At 40.0% G+C, this 17,601-nt stretch overlaps 2 protein-coding genes across 2 annotated transcripts; one reads left to right on the top strand and one right to left on the bottom strand.

Annotated features, from left to right (window-relative positions):
* Positions 1-3,353: 3,353 nt before the first annotated feature.
* tmem81 (transmembrane protein 81) lies at positions 3,354-5,262 on the bottom strand. The gene is made up of 5 exons (XM_063900077.1): positions 5,026-5,262; positions 4,771-4,916; positions 3,981-4,096; positions 3,538-3,728; positions 3,354-3,446 (listed from the first exon to the last, which is right to left on the bottom strand). The coding sequence occupies exons 1-5, from the start codon at positions 5,248-5,250 to the stop codon at positions 3,354-3,356; spliced, it is 771 nt and encodes a 256-aa protein (XP_063756147.1). The 5' UTR covers positions 5,251-5,262.
* Positions 5,263-8,433: 3,171 nt separating this feature from the next.
* LOC134868733 (ras-related protein Rab-7L1-like) lies at positions 8,434-12,609 on the top strand. The gene is made up of 5 exons (XM_063890040.1): positions 8,434-8,910; positions 10,615-10,686; positions 10,764-10,945; positions 11,559-11,680; positions 11,929-12,609. The coding sequence occupies exons 1-5, from the start codon at positions 8,793-8,795 to the stop codon at positions 12,047-12,049; spliced, it is 615 nt and encodes a 204-aa protein (XP_063746110.1). The 5' UTR covers positions 8,434-8,792; the 3' UTR covers positions 12,050-12,609.
* Positions 12,610-17,601: the final 4,992 nt, after the last annotated feature.

Below are 17,601 nucleotides of genomic sequence, written 5' to 3'. Positions count from 1 at the left end.
GAATAAGGACAGCGCGGTACATTGAACTGACATACCGTGAAACTCAAACACCATTGTTTCCTCCTTCACGTGCAAATCATGAATATGCATATCACAGCGGTAAAACGGGCGAACTACAACAACCCCTGTGTGTGAGGTAACACACGGGTGTCCAGCCCCAACAGTTGCATACACCAGCTGCTGGAAACACTAACGCTAACACTTACCACTCCGTAACGTTGCTCTCCAATCTCCGCCCAACTGGCTGTTCTTCAAATCCATCGGTTTCCTCCTCCGATAAAGGCTCAAACATATAAGGTTGGATGCCAATAGCCTCCATGGTTCATCTCTCACAGTTTCGCGAACTTCACTTACTTCTGTGGGCTCTGAGGCAGCCATGGATTGCTCCTTGTAAACCAGCCAATCAGAGCAGAGCTCGTCATCATTATTTAAATGAGCCCCCAAATAAGGCCATTCAGTTTGTTTCATTCTAGGACAAAATCATAGGGCTGTAAATGAGTCTGTGAAACCACATCTGGACATTTTTTGGATCAACCAAAGTTATATACCTTCTTTGTAGACACCAGAGAACAATTTAAAATACCACATAGATGCTTTCTATGGCAAAAATCTGATCACTTGTGAGGTTACTTGGTACAACTTTCTTCTATATAATAGTTGGCTTTATTGATGGTTGATATGTTATGGTTAAAAGGGTAATGCTTAAGCCTTTAAAACAAATAGTTTTTGGTTGGACAAAAGGGAAACATTTCTTCAGCTGGGTTTTTTCTCTCCGCCACTTTCACACTATCTTTTTAAAATGTCAAGCTCACCAGGTGGACACTGTAGTACACCGCATCCCCTCTGGAAAGACCTGCAGAGTGTTGGGACTCAAATGTAGTCATCAACAAATTATGAACCTCTTTTGACTCTGAGATGTGATGACTTCAATATATACTTTGAAACTTGATTCGAATATGAAACTCGAGCAATTGAAGGATAAATGTAGCCAACACTGATTTTGTTTCACACCAAAAAAGCACTTTTATGAATGCTTCATAATAATTACATAGCTGTCTGCATTGTTCATCCATCAAACTGTTTTGTTTTGTGTGTGTAATGAGCATTTCAAATGTGCTATGCATCCTCATGTCTTTGAGAGGGTCTGCTTCCTTTTCTCCCTATCAATCGGATTCGTTCCCCCGTGGCAGCCGTGGCCCATTACGCAGCTTTGTCGTGATAAAGGAAATAAAAGAATGTGTTCATAATCAACCTCACACTTTCCAGAAGCTTTTACTGAACCAACACTGCCATCTCCTGGCTCAGCTGGAACACCCAAACTGTTGTCAAATGTGTGATAATGTTTTCATGAGTGGAGCGTGAATGTTTTTCCTCAGTTGTTTTATGCTACACCCTTAATCAGCTTAATGTCCTCTACGGGGGGCTTTCATTTGCAATCATTTCTCAGCTTTCTTGCACATTTGGTGCATGGAGCTCAGGAGAGTCTTTTAAAGCAAAATTACAAATGAGAGCACATTTTAGTGTTACTCACCAAACAAGATTAACAAGCATTGAGGTAGATATTCAATTCAGGAACATTTGAAAATCTATTTAACTTTTATTTTTGCATCCTAGTCTTTTTTTGTTGTCTCTGTTTCCTGTAGATCAGTGGAATAGTCCTTAGTACATAAGTATTCTCAGGGATATGTACTAAAAATGTAAAGTGGAAAAACCCATTCTACAGTAATATTGATTGTTAATGAATAGCGTTCATAGAGGAAAGCCCACTCAAAGTTGTGCAACACCACATTAAATATATTTCCGCTAACATTTTGTTTAACTATCTGGGAAATATTGTACATTTTTACCTGTTTGTGCTTCAAGCTGTTATAGAATCGGAGGATGAAACCCTCTTTATTAGTCACATACATGCACACAGCAGAGCACACACAGTGAAATTGGTCCTCTGCATTTAACCCATCCTAGTGCTATAGGAGCAGTGGGCAGCTATTGTGCAGCGCCCGGGGAGCAATGGGGAGGGGGGATTGGAGATGTCCAGTGCCTTGCTCAAGGGCACCACAGCAGGGCCTAGGAGGTGAACTGGGACCTCTCCAAGTAACAGTCCACGGGGGCTTGAACCGGCGATCCTACGATTCCCAGTCCAAGCCCCTACTGACTTGGCCACTGCTGGACAAACATATAAGTCAAACAATGAAAGAGGTTCGGAGGGAAGAGTCTCTTTGGTGAACAACTTAGTATAAGTATCTGTATAATGTATGCCTGGTTGTTAATAGTCTACTATGAATACCTGGGTGCATGTGTTTCTGCCATGCCGAATGCAACCAGGGTGTAAATAGCTAATGGGCTATATTCTAACCAGTGTCCAACTTGGCAGTGGATTCACATCTGATGTGATAAAAAGCACATGCTGTAGATTTACCATGGATAACTCCATCCATCAGTCAAGATCCTCTATTTTCATCTGCTGTTTTCCCAGCACACATGTTGACTTGTCTCAGGAACAACACACCTGTTACTAACAACATTACCAATGAATTTGTTCTGCTCCCTGTTAACCGTGACAGTGTGACAGTGAGCCAAACACAGGACCCTGAAACTAAAGAAGTAAAAGGGAATTCAGCCATCATGTATTTTATTATTCACACCTGGTTGTCAAAATGTCTTCTGAGAAAAAAAAGGCACATTCTGTCCTCTTTTTCCTCAAAATGTCAAACTACCTGTCTCATTTGGATCAGTACTGTACTGTTAGCGAGGCACTATTACAACATTTTTTATTTCGGTTGATGGAAAAGGATATTTTGCAGTGGTGGTCTAGTAGCCGAGGAGGCTGAGATGCGAAACTGCAATGTTCCCATCTGGGGATTATTATTGCATCTGTTATTGCTTGCTGTCATCTCTGTACTTCTAATGAAGAGGCAAACTCCCCCAAAATAAAATCCAAATCAGATTCATCTAAATCTAATAAGGCATAATTGCCCAAATAACACCGTAGACTAGGATCCTTAGGGGCAGTGCGAACACAACATTCACATCATTATCGTTTAATTGGATTCTGCAAACGTGTTTACAACCGTCCCTCAGTTTCACATCCAGCATCAACATCATCAATCATCTGGGGCTTGTTTGTGTCCACCTGATAAATGTATGTCTTTCATCCTCTTTTTGGAGGCGTGGTTGGTCTCTACTAACTCCTGAAGGCAATATCTTTCTTTTGACTGGCTAAAAGCTCCACTGTGTTCAGCAGGTAGTCTCTAACCATGCCTGTTTGCTGTTTGCTGCTGAGCAGGAAGTGTGCAGTGAGAGTTTGTTTTATTGTCTGTGCGGTGAGTGATGAAAGGACAGTTATAACTGTGTTAACCTATGAGCTCTCTCCTCCTCAGTGTCCAGTACAGGCCCAGCAGCATCAATCCAGCACCAACGCCTGCCAGGCTCAAACTGATCAGCATCTGCGTGTTCAGACACATCAAATGTTGAAAAGGAGGATCCTTATATGCATGACTTCTTCCCAAATCCATCCCATCCTGAACCAAACTGTACCGTGTAAATCAGAGGCGTCCTCTGGTCAGGCTGGTCTGACTCGGTCTGGTTCTGCTGGTTTCCAGAGTCCCACTGGGCCAGAGAGCTCTCGTAGTCCAGATTGATTACAGAAATAGGCAAAACCCGGATCCCCCAGTAAACCCTCTTCACCCTGCGGAAGCTGGCATCTTGCACGAGACAGCGATAAGTACCTGAAATATAACATGCTTTGTTAATTAATAAACACTTGAAATGATGTCCTTTCATTCAACAGGCAGGAAGTGTGTTTGTGTCTGTGTGGGAACGTGTGCCCCTGGCTTTTGTGTGTTTCTATTTGTGAAAATTTAAACATTTTTCTAGTAGATGCACCTAACTTAGAATTAGCAGAAGTCTGTCTGTTCACCTGAAAATGAGTTTCGATCGTTTAAGAGTCAGAGTAAGCGAGTGAGTAGTTGTGTGTTAACCTGCGTCCTCCTCCTTGACAGGGTCCAGAATCACTCGCTCCAGCAGTGGAGCATCCCAGCGAGAAAACAGAGTGTCGTCAGAGCTGATTATTCCTCGGGCATAACGCCATGACACCCTGAGCCGTTAAAAAAACATTACACTGAGCAGTCTGTCAGAGACCTGCCGCAGTTACAGGTGGTTCTGCATCTATGAAACAACCTCAACTTTGGCAAAACAAGCCATGTTTATTTCATTTTCATCCCATCTTTAAATGGCAGGAAGCAACAGCTTTTAGTCCCATTATTGGGCTACAAATGTATGCATATAATGTGCATTTGTACATGTAAATCAAAATGATTCCAGGTATTCCAGATCTATTATTCCAGGTAATACATTGTTGGCTACTGTCCCGGGCCCTTGACTGTCTCAAGGCCCCTACCGATTGAATGTTTCAGGCCTGTTTTACCTCTGACCCCAGCCAGCAAGACTGACAGGGTGTTGGGCTTATTCAGAAGTGCTGCACCTTTAACCCCACCCACAAGTGATGTCACAGGGTCATGGACAACACCTGTACATTACAACTGTTAAACAAGTCCACAACTGGAGAGCAAACAAACAAGATTTTCAGATGCTGTTTAGTTTCTCTAAAAGTGGTTCTTATATTTTTAACCCTTATTGCTACTACTATGTCTTGACATTTAGTTTTGTAGGATGAGACTCTAGTACATCGACGATGAAAATTGCATGATTCCCCACCCCATTGTTTGCAATCTAAAGAACATGAATCAGTCCTGAATCCTTCATCCTCACCTCCAGGAGAACCTCCCCATCGCCTGCATCACTTCTCCCAGACAGTCGATCTCCAGTCTATCTCCTGAAGTCAAAGTCATGGTCCTGAGTCCACACTGCCACGACTCCCGACAGCTCATCTTACGGACACGACACTCCTCTGACACCTTTCATTAATCAATTTCCACATGCAAAATGAGTAATGTTAAGTGGTCATTTTCCTTCCTACATTCCTCAATCATTTAGTGTTAGATGTTTGGGACGACTCTTAAGTACCTCTGATCCATCTTTACTTCTCACATCTTCATCCATGGCTGACTTGCCATCCTTTAACAAACACAGGGTTTGAGTTTTAACACCCAGCCCACAGGTGGCGCTGCAGGGGGAGCTGTCAACAACAACCTCCACCGACACCTCATCCACCTCCTCCAGGTCAACTGAGGTCACAGGATGAAGGAGGAAGAGGAGGAGGAGGTGAAACCTGACAGTCACATGTTGCATGTTTATGTTTGATGGTAAATCTGCAGGAAATAAAAAGTGTTTTTTTTTGTTTTAAGTTCATGCACAACGTTAAGTATCTCAAAGAAGGTTGAAAGAAGAAGAAACTTATTTCATTCTGTAAGCTCAGTCAAGATGTTCAGGTAAGTTTGTTTCTTTCTAATTAAATTGCATCTCTTGGTAACATGCTGCCAGTTAGTGGTTACGCTTGAATGTCAAAGTATAATTGTTGTCAAATATACAAAATAACATCTACATTGAAATGAATTTAAAACTACTTACTGTCAAAGTGAGCTCACCCTTTGAGTGAAATGTAATACACAATAAACAGGTAAAACATGAGGATTTCAAACCCCTGCAGATTAGAAAGCGTATTTTGAACTGAATGTTGTGACAACCAGAGTTCCAGGCTGCAGGTTCCCTTCTTCTGTCAATCATAATGTTGACGTATAGATCTGTTACTGTCGACCAGATCATTCTTTGTCGAAAAATGGGTAATTAAAAGAATAGGCCTACATATTAAATAACTAGTACACTTATAAAACAAAGTTAAGTTTCAAAGTCCTGGTAAAAAGCTAAAGGAATTCTGCATTGGTGTTATTATCTATTTACTTGTTTTAATCTTTAGATGTTGGAAATAGCTGTTGAACGTAAAGACATAAATAAAGTGACATATTAAAACATACAGAATGCGTGCCAAATCATGCACTCGTCTTTTTGCGGAAGTCCTGGAAACTTCAGGACATAAACATAGGATTGTTGTCACTGAAATTTGAGAAATTGAAATTTTTAATTGAATTTAGTAAATAGCAGCTGAGTTGATTCATGATTATTTGTATACAAAATACACCACCCTCCCAGTCCCAACCCTCTCCAACCGTCTGACTGACATCAAGACCTGGATGCAAAATAACTTTCTCAAACTCAACTCCAATAAATCCGAAATCCCCGTCATTGGTCCTGACTCCCTCGCCCACTCCACCCTTAACATTGACGGCTCCACCATCACCCCCTCCACCAAAGTCCGTAACCTTGGAGTTATCCTGGACCCCACTCTCTCCTTCCTCCCCCATGTCAACCATACTACCAAAACCGCCTTTTTCCACCTCCGAAATATCGCCCGCCTCCGCCCGAACCTGTCAACTACTGCTGCTGAGACACTCATCCATACATTCATTACATCCAGGCTCGACTATTGCAACAGTCTTCTCTACGGCACCACCACAGTCCTCAATAAACTCCGATATGTCCAGAACTCTGCTGCACGCCTCTTCACCGCTACCCGCTCCAGAGAACACATCACACCTGTCCTCCGTGAACTTCATTGGCTTCCAATAAAACACCGAATCAACTTCAAAATCTTACTCACCACCTACAAGGCCCTCAACAACTTAGCCCCCCCCCCCCCTGACCTGCTGACCTCCTCCATCACCATGCCCCCTCCCGATCCCTCAGGTCCGTCTCTGCCAACCTACTGCAAGTCCCCCGGACAAAGCGCCGGACCTGGGGTGATCGGGCCTTCTCAGTTGCTGCCCCCTCCCTATGGAATTCGAAATACCTAAATGTGATTTATTATTATTATTATTATTATTATTATTATTATTATTATTTTTATTATTATTATTATTATTATTATTATTATTATTATTATTATTATTATCATCATCATCATGTTGACCAGTGGAAACCAGCTTGTCATCATGTGGATGATGTTGCAGTTTGTTATATGACCACTAGGTGTCAGACAAATATAAGAGGGAGAGAAGAAGAACAACAGACATCCACTCAACATGCTGCACCATACATGGTCATTTGATTGTTCATTAAACCAGACCATTGATCACCTTTTATAAGTTAAAAACTCAATCTAACACATGAACAGTATTAAGTTATCTAGCATTTTGTTTAATTAATATGCACATTGTTATGCAACATTCACCTTTTTTGAACATTAATGCACATGAGTGGTTTCAGCTGATGAAATTTATTCATTTAAAATCATATTTTAATTGACATTTATTGAGCATTAGAAATGACTTACTTGTGAAAAAGGGTTATTTTAGGATTTCTCAACAATTTAAAGACATTTATTAAGGTTTGGTTGGGTTGTTCTCAAGCTCTTTGGTTCTGTTATCTTTCCTTGATATTTTTGGACTTTTTTGGACTTCAGGTCGACTGAATCGCCCACCACCTCTCTTGGCTCCCCCTGCCTTTTTTTTCAAACCCAAAGAATGAATATGGTACTTTTATGACATTATGAATGGGTTGGGGTGTCGAGAAGAGTTACTTCGTTAATCCTAAGTGCATCTGATGCTTGGAAAAGAACCAAGACATGAAAACGCCACCAACAATCAACAATAAAAACACATTTGAAGAGCGTCACAAAGATGAATCAGAATCAGCAGGGGACTGTTCAATCGACAGTAACAGTGGCCTAGTTGGCAGGCGTGTGTGTGGTGGTTGCACAACAGGACATCAGAAGAGAGGGAGTGAAGTGGAGGACTTGGTTGGAAGAAAGCGGAGGAGGATGAATATAATGAGAGATGCAGCATGAACAACAACAGGAAGTACTGCGTCATTTCTTCAGCTACTTGCCCCACTGGCTGCACTGAAAGGGGAACCATAAAACATCATCATTTTGTTTTTGTCTGGGGATGTGTGCCTTTTGTTTTGTATGGTGGACAGTAAAGTACCGAGGGCCATTGAGCACAAACATTTTTTAGTATTTAAAATACTACAAAATAAACAAGAACTTAAACTTTGAAAATGTTAAGCTATTTGTGAGTTCCATGACCACACATCTCACTTCATGTTTCTGTAGTCAGTATGTGGGTACTGGATACTGGTGGAGGCAGTTTCTTTGGCCTTTTTATCTCAAAGTGAACAAAAAATGTTGCTTCAGTTCCTCTTCCAGCGAGATGTTGACAGTCAGTGTTGCTGCCTTTTTATTCTCTGCTACCACCAGCATGTGATATGTTTATTTTCTCTTATATGTATGATCATTTTGTGTTGGATGCTTAAAAGTTAGAGAGACCAAACCATAGCTCGTTCAAATACTCCACATTTAAGATATAATATTTAAGATTCTCAGGCAAGAAAGTGAAAGAGATCTGCACTGATTCGTCAACTATGTTAGTTCCTGTTCTATAAAGGTGTGGTTTATGACGCTCATTTATTTATGGTAACTTCCTTCCAGATAGCAAAAAAGAAACAAGTGCTGTGCTACTCGGAGGAAGCACTGTTTATGTTTAGGAATATGTAGTTAAGCTGTTAAGTTGGCAGGATATAGAGAAACGGGGTCATCTCTTTGGGTTTAGAGTTAAAGGCATTTGTAATTTTGATCTATTGGGTTCAGAAAGACTGACAGGTAGTTACATGTTTTGGTTGAGCAAATGCAAAGAAAGGTTCAGGGAAGGCAAAGTCTTCTTGTAATATAGTTAAGTATTTGTTAAGAAAAACTACTTTGTCTCATAAATCCTGTTTCCTGACATGCTGTTGAACTTGAGCTGTTGGCACATGATAATCTTGTCTGACAAAGGAGAGCTATGGATGAGCACCTGCTTAAGATACTGATTATTGGTGATGGAAATGTTGGGAAATCGTCATTTTTGCATCGCTACGTCAAAGGACAGTTCAACAAGACGTACAAGATGACAATGGGAGGTAGGACTGTTTTACTTTATCAGTGTTCTGTAGAAAATGTGACATCAATGTTGGTTTATGGCAATTGTTTTCACGGTACCTGAATCAAGTTCTTAATAATGGCTTTTTGATCTCTGGCTTGATTTTAAAAAGTCTATGTCTTTTTTAAGAGAGCATAACACAAAGTGAAAGAAAAGAGCATAAAAGAAGATGTGTTTTGTTCATTGGAGCTTGAATACTGGCAAAAACAAAACCAAGTGAGCTAAGGTTATACTAAATATAAGCAACAAACTAATTGAAGAACAAACCGGGAGGACACGTGGAACACAGGAAGCAAATCCACAAGGGAACAAGATCTATCCAGGGAATGAACACACTCAGAACCACAGGACACAACGGGAACATTGTCCGGAAACATTTAAGAGACACAGCTGGAGAAGGCAGGCAAGAACACAAGGGCAGCAGGGTGATGACACAAAGGTGGAAAGAATCAGGGAAGGGCAGACAATCACCATAGGAGAGAAAACGCAAATACACTAAGTGAAAAAAGACAAGACACAAGGAGACTGTTCTACTCAGTCAAATAGAAAAATGCAAAGAATGTAAATAAACACGGTCTACTCTCACGATAATACATTCAATTAATTTCTAAAACACAGTTATATAGTCAATGGATATTGTTGTTTCATACTAAGTACTTGCTGATGTCTTACAAGACATGACAGAGATGTTATTCATGACTGGCAACAGCTCTCAGGAAAAACACCAGTAAACATTGTGTTTGTCCTTTTCTTAAAACTATTCAACATTAGCATATTGTCATCTTACGTATTAACTAGTGCTGACTCTAACTGTAATGCAGAGCAATATTTTGGGCTACAGCTGTAATCGTGTTTAAAAATAGCTCAGAGATTTTCTAAATATATTGTCTAGCTTCGAGTAAAACTGGAGTAAATGGAGGATTGGTTGGAGGCTATATTTTCCTACCAATGAACTATATTTGGTTGCTCTGGTGATTTACTGCTCGATGTCATTATGCTGTCGGTCTTTCCCAATCGACTTCAGCAGAAGGCAAAAAACAGATGGTTTGTTGAATCACCAGCCAAGTGTTTTTTGAAACGGCCTGCCCTTTTTGAAACTGTTTTATATGACGGCTTCGCAGAAACCCACCCCAGCAACAGCCTGTTCAGCCTGCTGCCATCTGGCAAGCTATTCAGAAGTATCCGCCGCCGCATCATCAGACCAATGATAAACTTCTTTTCTCAGTCCATCCTCCACACTCCACCTCCGCTTGTTGAGTTTGTTACAGAGACTACCACTGCATGTTGTTGTACAATGGCAGTATATTAACCTTGATGCTAAAAACTGTTCTGTGTAACAAATCGTGGCTTCAAGTTACCGAGATAAGGGACTTCCTTAAAACAAATGAACCGTGCCTGGTTCAATTCACTGACTCTTGCGTGTTATGCTTTTTGATAAACAGTTTTACAGTGTTTTCTCTTGTTACTACTTCCACATGTTTCACCAAGGAGTGTTTGAGTAAACTTTTCTCTTAAAATAAAGGTCTTGAATCAGAGAGTAAATTTGAGGGAACTTTTTATTTTTCCTGTTTTTAGAAATCTGTAAAAAACACATTTCTTTCTCCACTTCTGTTTTTCTACGCTTACTTCTCCTTTAACTTTTTCTTTTTCTCTAATATGTTTTGTTCTTTTTCTTTTTCTCTAGTGGATTATGCTGTGAAGCTGCTGCACTGGTCAGATAAAGAAAAGGTCAGACTTCAACTGTGGGACATTGCAGGTACAAAACGTTTTTCTGCATATGGATTAGTGGAAAGATAAGTGAGAGACATGATGAACTCTGTGTCTTCCCTCCAGGCCAGGAACGTTTCATATCCATGAACAGGGTCTATTATAAGGGTGCTCTGGGCTGTGTGTTGATGTTTGACGTCACCAGCTCAGCCAGCTTCCTGAGCTGTCGCCATTGGAAACGGGACCTTGACAATAAGGCCATGCTGCCCAACGGAGACTCCATCCCCTGCATCCTGCTGGCCAACAAGGTGTTTTATTTATTTCTTAAACGGCCAGTGTGTATTATTCACAGGGAAATGGAATATAATTACCTTGTTTTGATTGGTGCGTCATCACCTGGAATTAAAAATAGATGTGTTTTGTTGTTGAAGAATGAGCCTTTTGTTTTGACATGACCTTAAGGACACCGTAGTTAAGCCTGTAAAACTGCCTTTACTCCGCCACCGCCTGACTTTCATTCTTCACAAAGTGATAGTATGCTAAGGATGGCCTCTGAGTCATGTTATGTCATCCATCTAATTCATGACATACATTCCCATCACAAATCCAGCTGTAACAGAATTAACAATGTCAGATCTACATGTGGCCATATGTTTATGCATTTACTTAATTTTTCTTTAAACCCTAAAGAAATTATGATTTTTTTTCAACTTTGAAGTACAGAATGAAATATATTTGAGTTCTGTTTAGTATTATTGGCTGTGACATTTGAGGTTTAACATTTTTTGAAACTATTTCACATCATAGTATCATAGATGGATTACCCTGGATGGCACACATCTCATGCAAGATCCTGAACCCCCTCACCTCACAACAACAATATGACTTTCTGCCCTTCTCTGTGTGTCTCCCTCTCTGCAGTGTGACCTCCCTCAGCGGGTTGTGCCCCCAGACAGCATCGACAAGTTCAGTAAGGCCAACGGCTTCATCACCTGGATGGAGGTTTCGGTCAAAGAGAACAAGAACATCGGAGAAGCCATGAGGTAACTCACATGAGTGACGCATTTGATGTTGAAGGTTTGCAAAAGCATTGAATTAGGCAGGAAATTGGATAAGGCCAAATGTGGCTGGTTTTTCTTTTTTATGAAAGTGCCATCAGCAGATAAACAAGAACACAACTGATGAAGGAGACTTGCTTCAATGCATCCTTTTTCAACGTTATGATTTATTTAGTTTGAAGCCTTGATGGTTCATGATATCACTAGAAATCACTACATCTGTTGTATTTCAGGAGATTGGTGCAGAAGATTTTGTCTGTGGAATCCAGTCTTGATTCGCTGCAACCCAAACCTCAAGATATTGTTAATCCTCAACTTGAATCAGAGTGTGACAGAGGAGCAGGCTGCTGCTGAAACACAATCCGAAGGGCAAGCAAACAGCCAGGACCCAATCATATACTCGGGTTGTTTCAGGGTCCACTGAACAATGCACTTAACCCTCAAGTACTGAGGGAGTCTGTCTGCAAATAGAAGAGGACAGAGGAAGCACCAGGAGATGTCGATGTAAGTGTTGTTTACTGATGCAGATCTTAAGTGTCCATGTGTGAGCTGGCAATGATCTAAGAGGACACTTTAAGTGGGCTAAGGAAACAACACACGTGTTTCTAATTTTAGACAATGTACGGTTACAAAAGAGTGTGAAAGCAACAGCACCAATTTAACTGTCAAAAAGACTAAATAAGGTTTCACCAACATTTCTTCTAGCCATTCAAAGCCAGTTTGCAGATCTAAAAAGGAGCAAAGACCATGCCTCTGAGCCCTGCACATGACTGTCCCATGGCAAACAATTTGACCATATATATTCACGCCTGCAAAATTGGATTTATCATCAATATAATTTTAACGTTTTCCCCCCAAGAAGCCACTTTCCTGAGCTGTCTTCTGTTCCTACATTGCGAAGATAAAGGAATTGATTCAGTGATTCAAATTGGCTTCCAAATGCAATGGGTTCTTACTTGGCCCATGCTACACCCTTTCATGGAAATCACACCATTAGTTTTGTTGTTTCCCTTTTAGACCATAAGACAAACAAACCAAGCCAAAAAACATAAGCTACTTAACGGAAATACCTTTCAAACTTATCTTTATTAGATCACATCAAGCAACTGTACAAATGTATGCGGATGATTCCACATTGTATTATGCTGCAAAAACTGTCCGTGAACTGGACGATGTTTTATCAGCTGAGTTAAATAAGGTTTTTGATTGGATAAAACGAAATAAGTTGGTACTGAACATCTCGAAAACCAAATCAATTATCTTGGGATCGAGTCATAAACTGTCATCTACACCAAAGATGAGTCTGAACTTTGTCTGGGGAACCTATAGAACAGGTAGATAAAGTAAAATTACTGGGCACAATAATTGATAGTCAGCTGTCATGGGCAGAACACATGAATGAAAAAGATGGGTTGCGGTATCTCCATGGTGAGGAAATGTCTTTCTTATGTCCGTACACACATTGTGGGACAGGTGGCTAAATCTCCTGGATTATTGTGCACCAGTATGGTCCTCTGCATCTAAGGGTCAACTAAAGAAATTACAAACTGCCCAGAACAGAGCTGCCAGGTTAGTATTACATTGTCCCATAAGAACAAATACTATCAGTATGCACCGTCGACTCTCATGGTTAACGGTGGAGAACAGGCTGGTTTTCAATACGACTACATTTTTCAGGAACACTGTCTTTTCTTCTCAACCCGTTTTCTTATATAACCAAATTGTCAGATGTAGTCAGGTTCATTCTCATTTTACTAGGTCGGCTAGTGATGGCCAGATGATGTTACCAAGTCCAAAATCAAATGCTTTGAAGAGAACAGTTATTTATCGTGCCGTCAATCATTGGAGTAATTGCCCACTGAATATACGCAAATTGAATAGCAAAGTATCTTTCAAGTACCATCTGAGAATGCACTATTTAAATGTGAGTAGGGAACGGACATACCTACTGTATGAATGTAATGTCTTTTTCTGAATCATTTCTGATGATGTTTATAATGATTTACTGCTTTTAGATTATCATTGTTAAGTGAATTACAATTTCTATCTTGTGTATTGTTATGTTTGTGTTTGGACCCCAGGAAGACTAGCTTGTCCCACTGTGGTGACAGCCAATGGGGATCCTTTTTAAACAATTAACAATCTATCAGTAATCAGTCATATATATATATCCCACAACCCATCTAATAACCTCCCCTATCTAGTATACATCAAAATGTTGATGCTTTCAACAACGCTCATAACGATTAAACATTTTTCACAAGTCATTTTTGTATTTGTTTAATTTGATTACTTTTTGGCAACTATTTCTCCAGAAAAACACAGTGTGCACTGTGAGAGGAGGAGGAGGAGGAGGAGGAGGAGGAGGAGGAGGAGGAGGAGGAGGAGGAGGGAGTCATGAAGAGAAACAGAAGGAGAAGATGGAAGGTGTGTGTACAGTTGTTGAAAGATGTGAGAACGTTGCGTAGAACGTGCTCAGTGCAGCAGGCAGTTCTCCTCCTCCAGCAGGCTGAGACACATGGTGTTTGTACATGTGTGAGTGCATGTGTATACCCTGTATGGTGTCAGATAAATTATGCATTGTTACAGTTGTGTTTGTGTGAATAATTAAGAGCAGGGCACGTTGATGACGATGTGCCTCGAGTGTCAAATGCTCACACACATGCTGTCGACATTCCTCCTCTCAATTTTCGACATGGTCCATCGACAGCTGAGATTTGTGGGTAAATTAAACTGTTTTAAGTATTTTTGAGAAAAAAATGTTATAACAGAACAGAATGATTTAGAAAAGTAAGGATAAAATTTAAGTTGTAAAAAATGTAGCCTTTGCTCCGTGTCTACAGAGAAAATAAACGGGACTTGACAAATGTACTGTTTTGATACTGGACACTAAGGAGAGTGTAATGAATTTAACAGTGATAGCATGCATCAATTTTGCTCATGTTGGATTAGTACAAAACTAAGGTGAGATTGTGGCGCTAGATAGCGTTGTGTCTATGAAATCTAAGAAAACACAGGCTCCTGGAGCTTTTAGTAAATGTATTACAGCCTCGTTGATATATAAATATGTCCAGTAAGTCAAATTGTATTTTGACCTACTGTAAGCAGGATGCTACGTAGAGGAAAGGTCAGGTGGTGACAGGATTTATTCTAAGGGTTGGACAGATGGATGTATTTTTGTCTGTGGATAGGTCTCGTTTCTTGTCATTGAATTGTCGTCTTTGACTCAGTCATCCACATATTGATAATCCTGGAGATCCATCAAGATGTTCGGCAGATGGACTTTTTGTCAATGTGCTCAGGAAGTAACATTCACTGCACAATAAGTATGTCACCACGCCTCGCTCATAATATTCTGTTATCTATTTATATAATGATATTGTCTAGACTAGAGCTTCAATTTTTGGGGGGTCAACAGCTTGGTAGATGACGACTCTGCCTGGTGACACTGCAACCTGTGATGTGGGCAGCTGACGGGATGGCCTCGCTCATATCACGCTGAGCTATGCTTTGTAATATATTGTGTGTCATTACACATTGCGCACTACAAAACAAAACTGTGATTCCCAAATACCTGAGGGGATTATACTGGAGTTGCCAGGGCGTTAAGTCTGGCAGAAAGCTTCTTCATGTAAATCTGTCTGTAGATTTCTTCCTGTGCTGCGTTTATACACAGCAAGGAAACTGGTGTGAACTTCACTGGGCTTGTCCTCATTGTTAATCTGCTCATTTAATTTAACAGTTGTCAGAGTTTCCACACAGCCATCTCAACAAAGGACGCAATGAAAGGCCTGACAAGTACATGGGGTGATAATTAGATAGTGGTGAAACACTGTTTACATTCAACTGCGACTAGTGTTTCAAAAGATCATCCATAAGGAACGACACAGCGGCACTATAACACAATAAAGGAGTGTATTTGAATTATAGAAGTGCATGAAAGCTATCCAGACTGAAAACAGGGACTAAGAATTCTTGGCTCCAAAACAATAACATGTACATGTACACAATGCATGATAAGATGTAGGAATGTGTTGTTTTCTGCATGGTTTTATTTCTTTTTCATTCAGACAAATGTCAAAGCCAGGGGTACTATGATAAAAATGTCTCCCCTCAATGTAATCTTTGCTTAGAGGTTCACGCAGCTTTCCTTTTTTATACCTTCTGTTGAGAGAGGCAGACTGAGGGTCCTGGATTAATGGGTAAAACAAGTGTAGCAATAGCACGAACAGGTGAAAGCAAATAAAGGAGCTGTGCTAAAAGGGATTGATGGTAACGTGTTATGATGTCCCGGTACTAAGGCTTATGGATTTCACACCTACATCCGGAACAACATTAGCCAACATGAATAAGGTCTATAGTTATTTTGGGAGGAAGTAATGTAGGATGTAAGAATATTTTCTGTGTTCACTACAGCTCCTTTAACGGTGATACAATGTCAGATCATTTATTAATGACATTTCAAAGGTGAAAGTTACATAAAATGATGTGTTCACACTAAGCTTCAAGCCAAAAAGCTACATTTAGCATCAATCTGGCACACATACTGTATGCTGCATTCATGTTGTTCATAAATTGGGTGTTAAGATGACAAGATGTAGATGTGATGCAATACCAGCTTCCTTTCTAGCTTTTTATCCATCTATCTATCTATCTATCTATCTATCTATCTATTATCTATCTATCTATCTCGCTCTCTCGCTCTCACATTACATTTCTTTGTGCTGACGCTTTTTTCCAAAGCGACTTACATTAAGTGCAAAACACCTAGAGAATCAAACTCTGAACAACAAGGAAAGTGCAGATATGTTCACTTCAAGCAAGTCATAACATTGAAAGTGCTGGTGAATGTGTTACAAGGCCTTAGCTAACTCTTTAAACATCTCTTTAAACATATATCTAGTTATCTATCCACAATATTAGTACAGAATTTCCCCAAAAAGACACCAAATATTTAGTAGGTTATCCACCACCTAAAACACTATACATTACCATACACCCTATATACCCTAACCTAATGTAAAATGGTCAAATGCAAATTTCCGTCAATCGTTATAAAGGATTATGATTTCAGACCAAGCCGAAAAGGTGCTGCAGAATGTGCTTCACTCAGTACTGAATGCATGGGCCTGAAGGAAAATGAAGCTGCATTCTCACTTTGTCGTTGTGTTGTGTAAAATTAATTGCTGGAAAATTAGGCTTCTTTGTTTATTTTATTTTATTATATGTTTAACACATTCCATTGTGCAAACAATTTAAGGGGTTGTATAGATCGCCTACTTTGGTAGGAACCATACTGGAGAAGAAAATTGATAATACAAATGAAAACACATTTAGTTACCTTTATTTACCTATAAAAACAAGAAACATATTAACTTATGTAGGAATAAAGGAAAGCCAGTATTATTTGGCAAAATAACATCCAATGTGCAGGCCTACATCCCATTTCTCCCTTTTTTAAGAATGCAAAAATTGACCTTGCTGAAGTGCGAATGGTATTATAGCTATCAATGGACTTCCGTTTTTCCATGCCTCTCAAACGTGATCAGGCATCTTACGTGTGACGACAAACCGGCCAATGGGAGCGGACAGGAAACATGACGCAGTTCACGTTTAACAAGAAAGTACGGTGCTACGTTCTCTTACTGTGGGAAATAACAACTTTACTTTTTCTAACGTTATATTAGGGTTAATGTAGCCTCACACCCGCAAAAATTAATATATTTGAGCTTCTGTTTTATCTCCCATTTATTGGTATCTGTCGCATTAAACATGTTGGTGCAAAAGTACACAAAGTGCTATTTTCACTTTTAAAAAATCGAAATATGACAACGACAAATTGATATTTTTCACCATATTTCATCCCGAAAATATTTCAAAAACATCAAACGTAGTTTATAACTGTC

Source organism: Eleginops maclovinus, chromosome 1, assembly GCF_036324505.1.
Source record: "Eleginops maclovinus isolate JMC-PN-2008 ecotype Puerto Natales chromosome 1, JC_Emac_rtc_rv5, whole genome shotgun sequence".
NCBI classification, from domain to species: domain Eukaryota; kingdom Metazoa; phylum Chordata; class Actinopteri; order Perciformes; family Eleginopidae; genus Eleginops; species Eleginops maclovinus.
This window is presented reverse-complemented; position numbering and strand designations above follow the sequence as displayed.

Excerpts from the sequence above, each read along its gene's own strand:
- tmem81 (XM_063900077.1), bottom strand. The coding sequence starts at position 5,250 with ATGCAACATGTGACTGTCAGGTTTCACCTCCTCCTCCTCTTCCTCCTT. Across the intron at positions 4,917-5,025 it reads GAAGTAAAGATGGATCAGAG|GTGTCAGAGGAGTGTCGTGT; the intron begins GTACTTAAGAGT and ends GATTAATGAAAG. Across the intron at positions 4,097-4,770 it reads ATGGGGAGGTTCTCCTGGAG|GGTGTCATGGCGTTATGCCC; the intron begins GTGAGGATGAAG and ends TTAACGGCTCAG.
- LOC134868733 (XM_063890040.1), top strand. The coding sequence starts at position 8,793 with ATGGATGAGCACCTGCTTAAGATACTGATTATTGGTGATGGAAATGTT. Across the intron at positions 10,687-10,763 it reads TCAACTGTGGGACATTGCAG|GCCAGGAACGTTTCATATCC; the intron begins GTACAAAACGTT and ends TCTTCCCTCCAG. Across the intron at positions 10,946-11,558 it reads GCATCCTGCTGGCCAACAAG|TGTGACCTCCCTCAGCGGGT; the intron begins GTGTTTTATTTA and ends CCCTCTCTGCAG.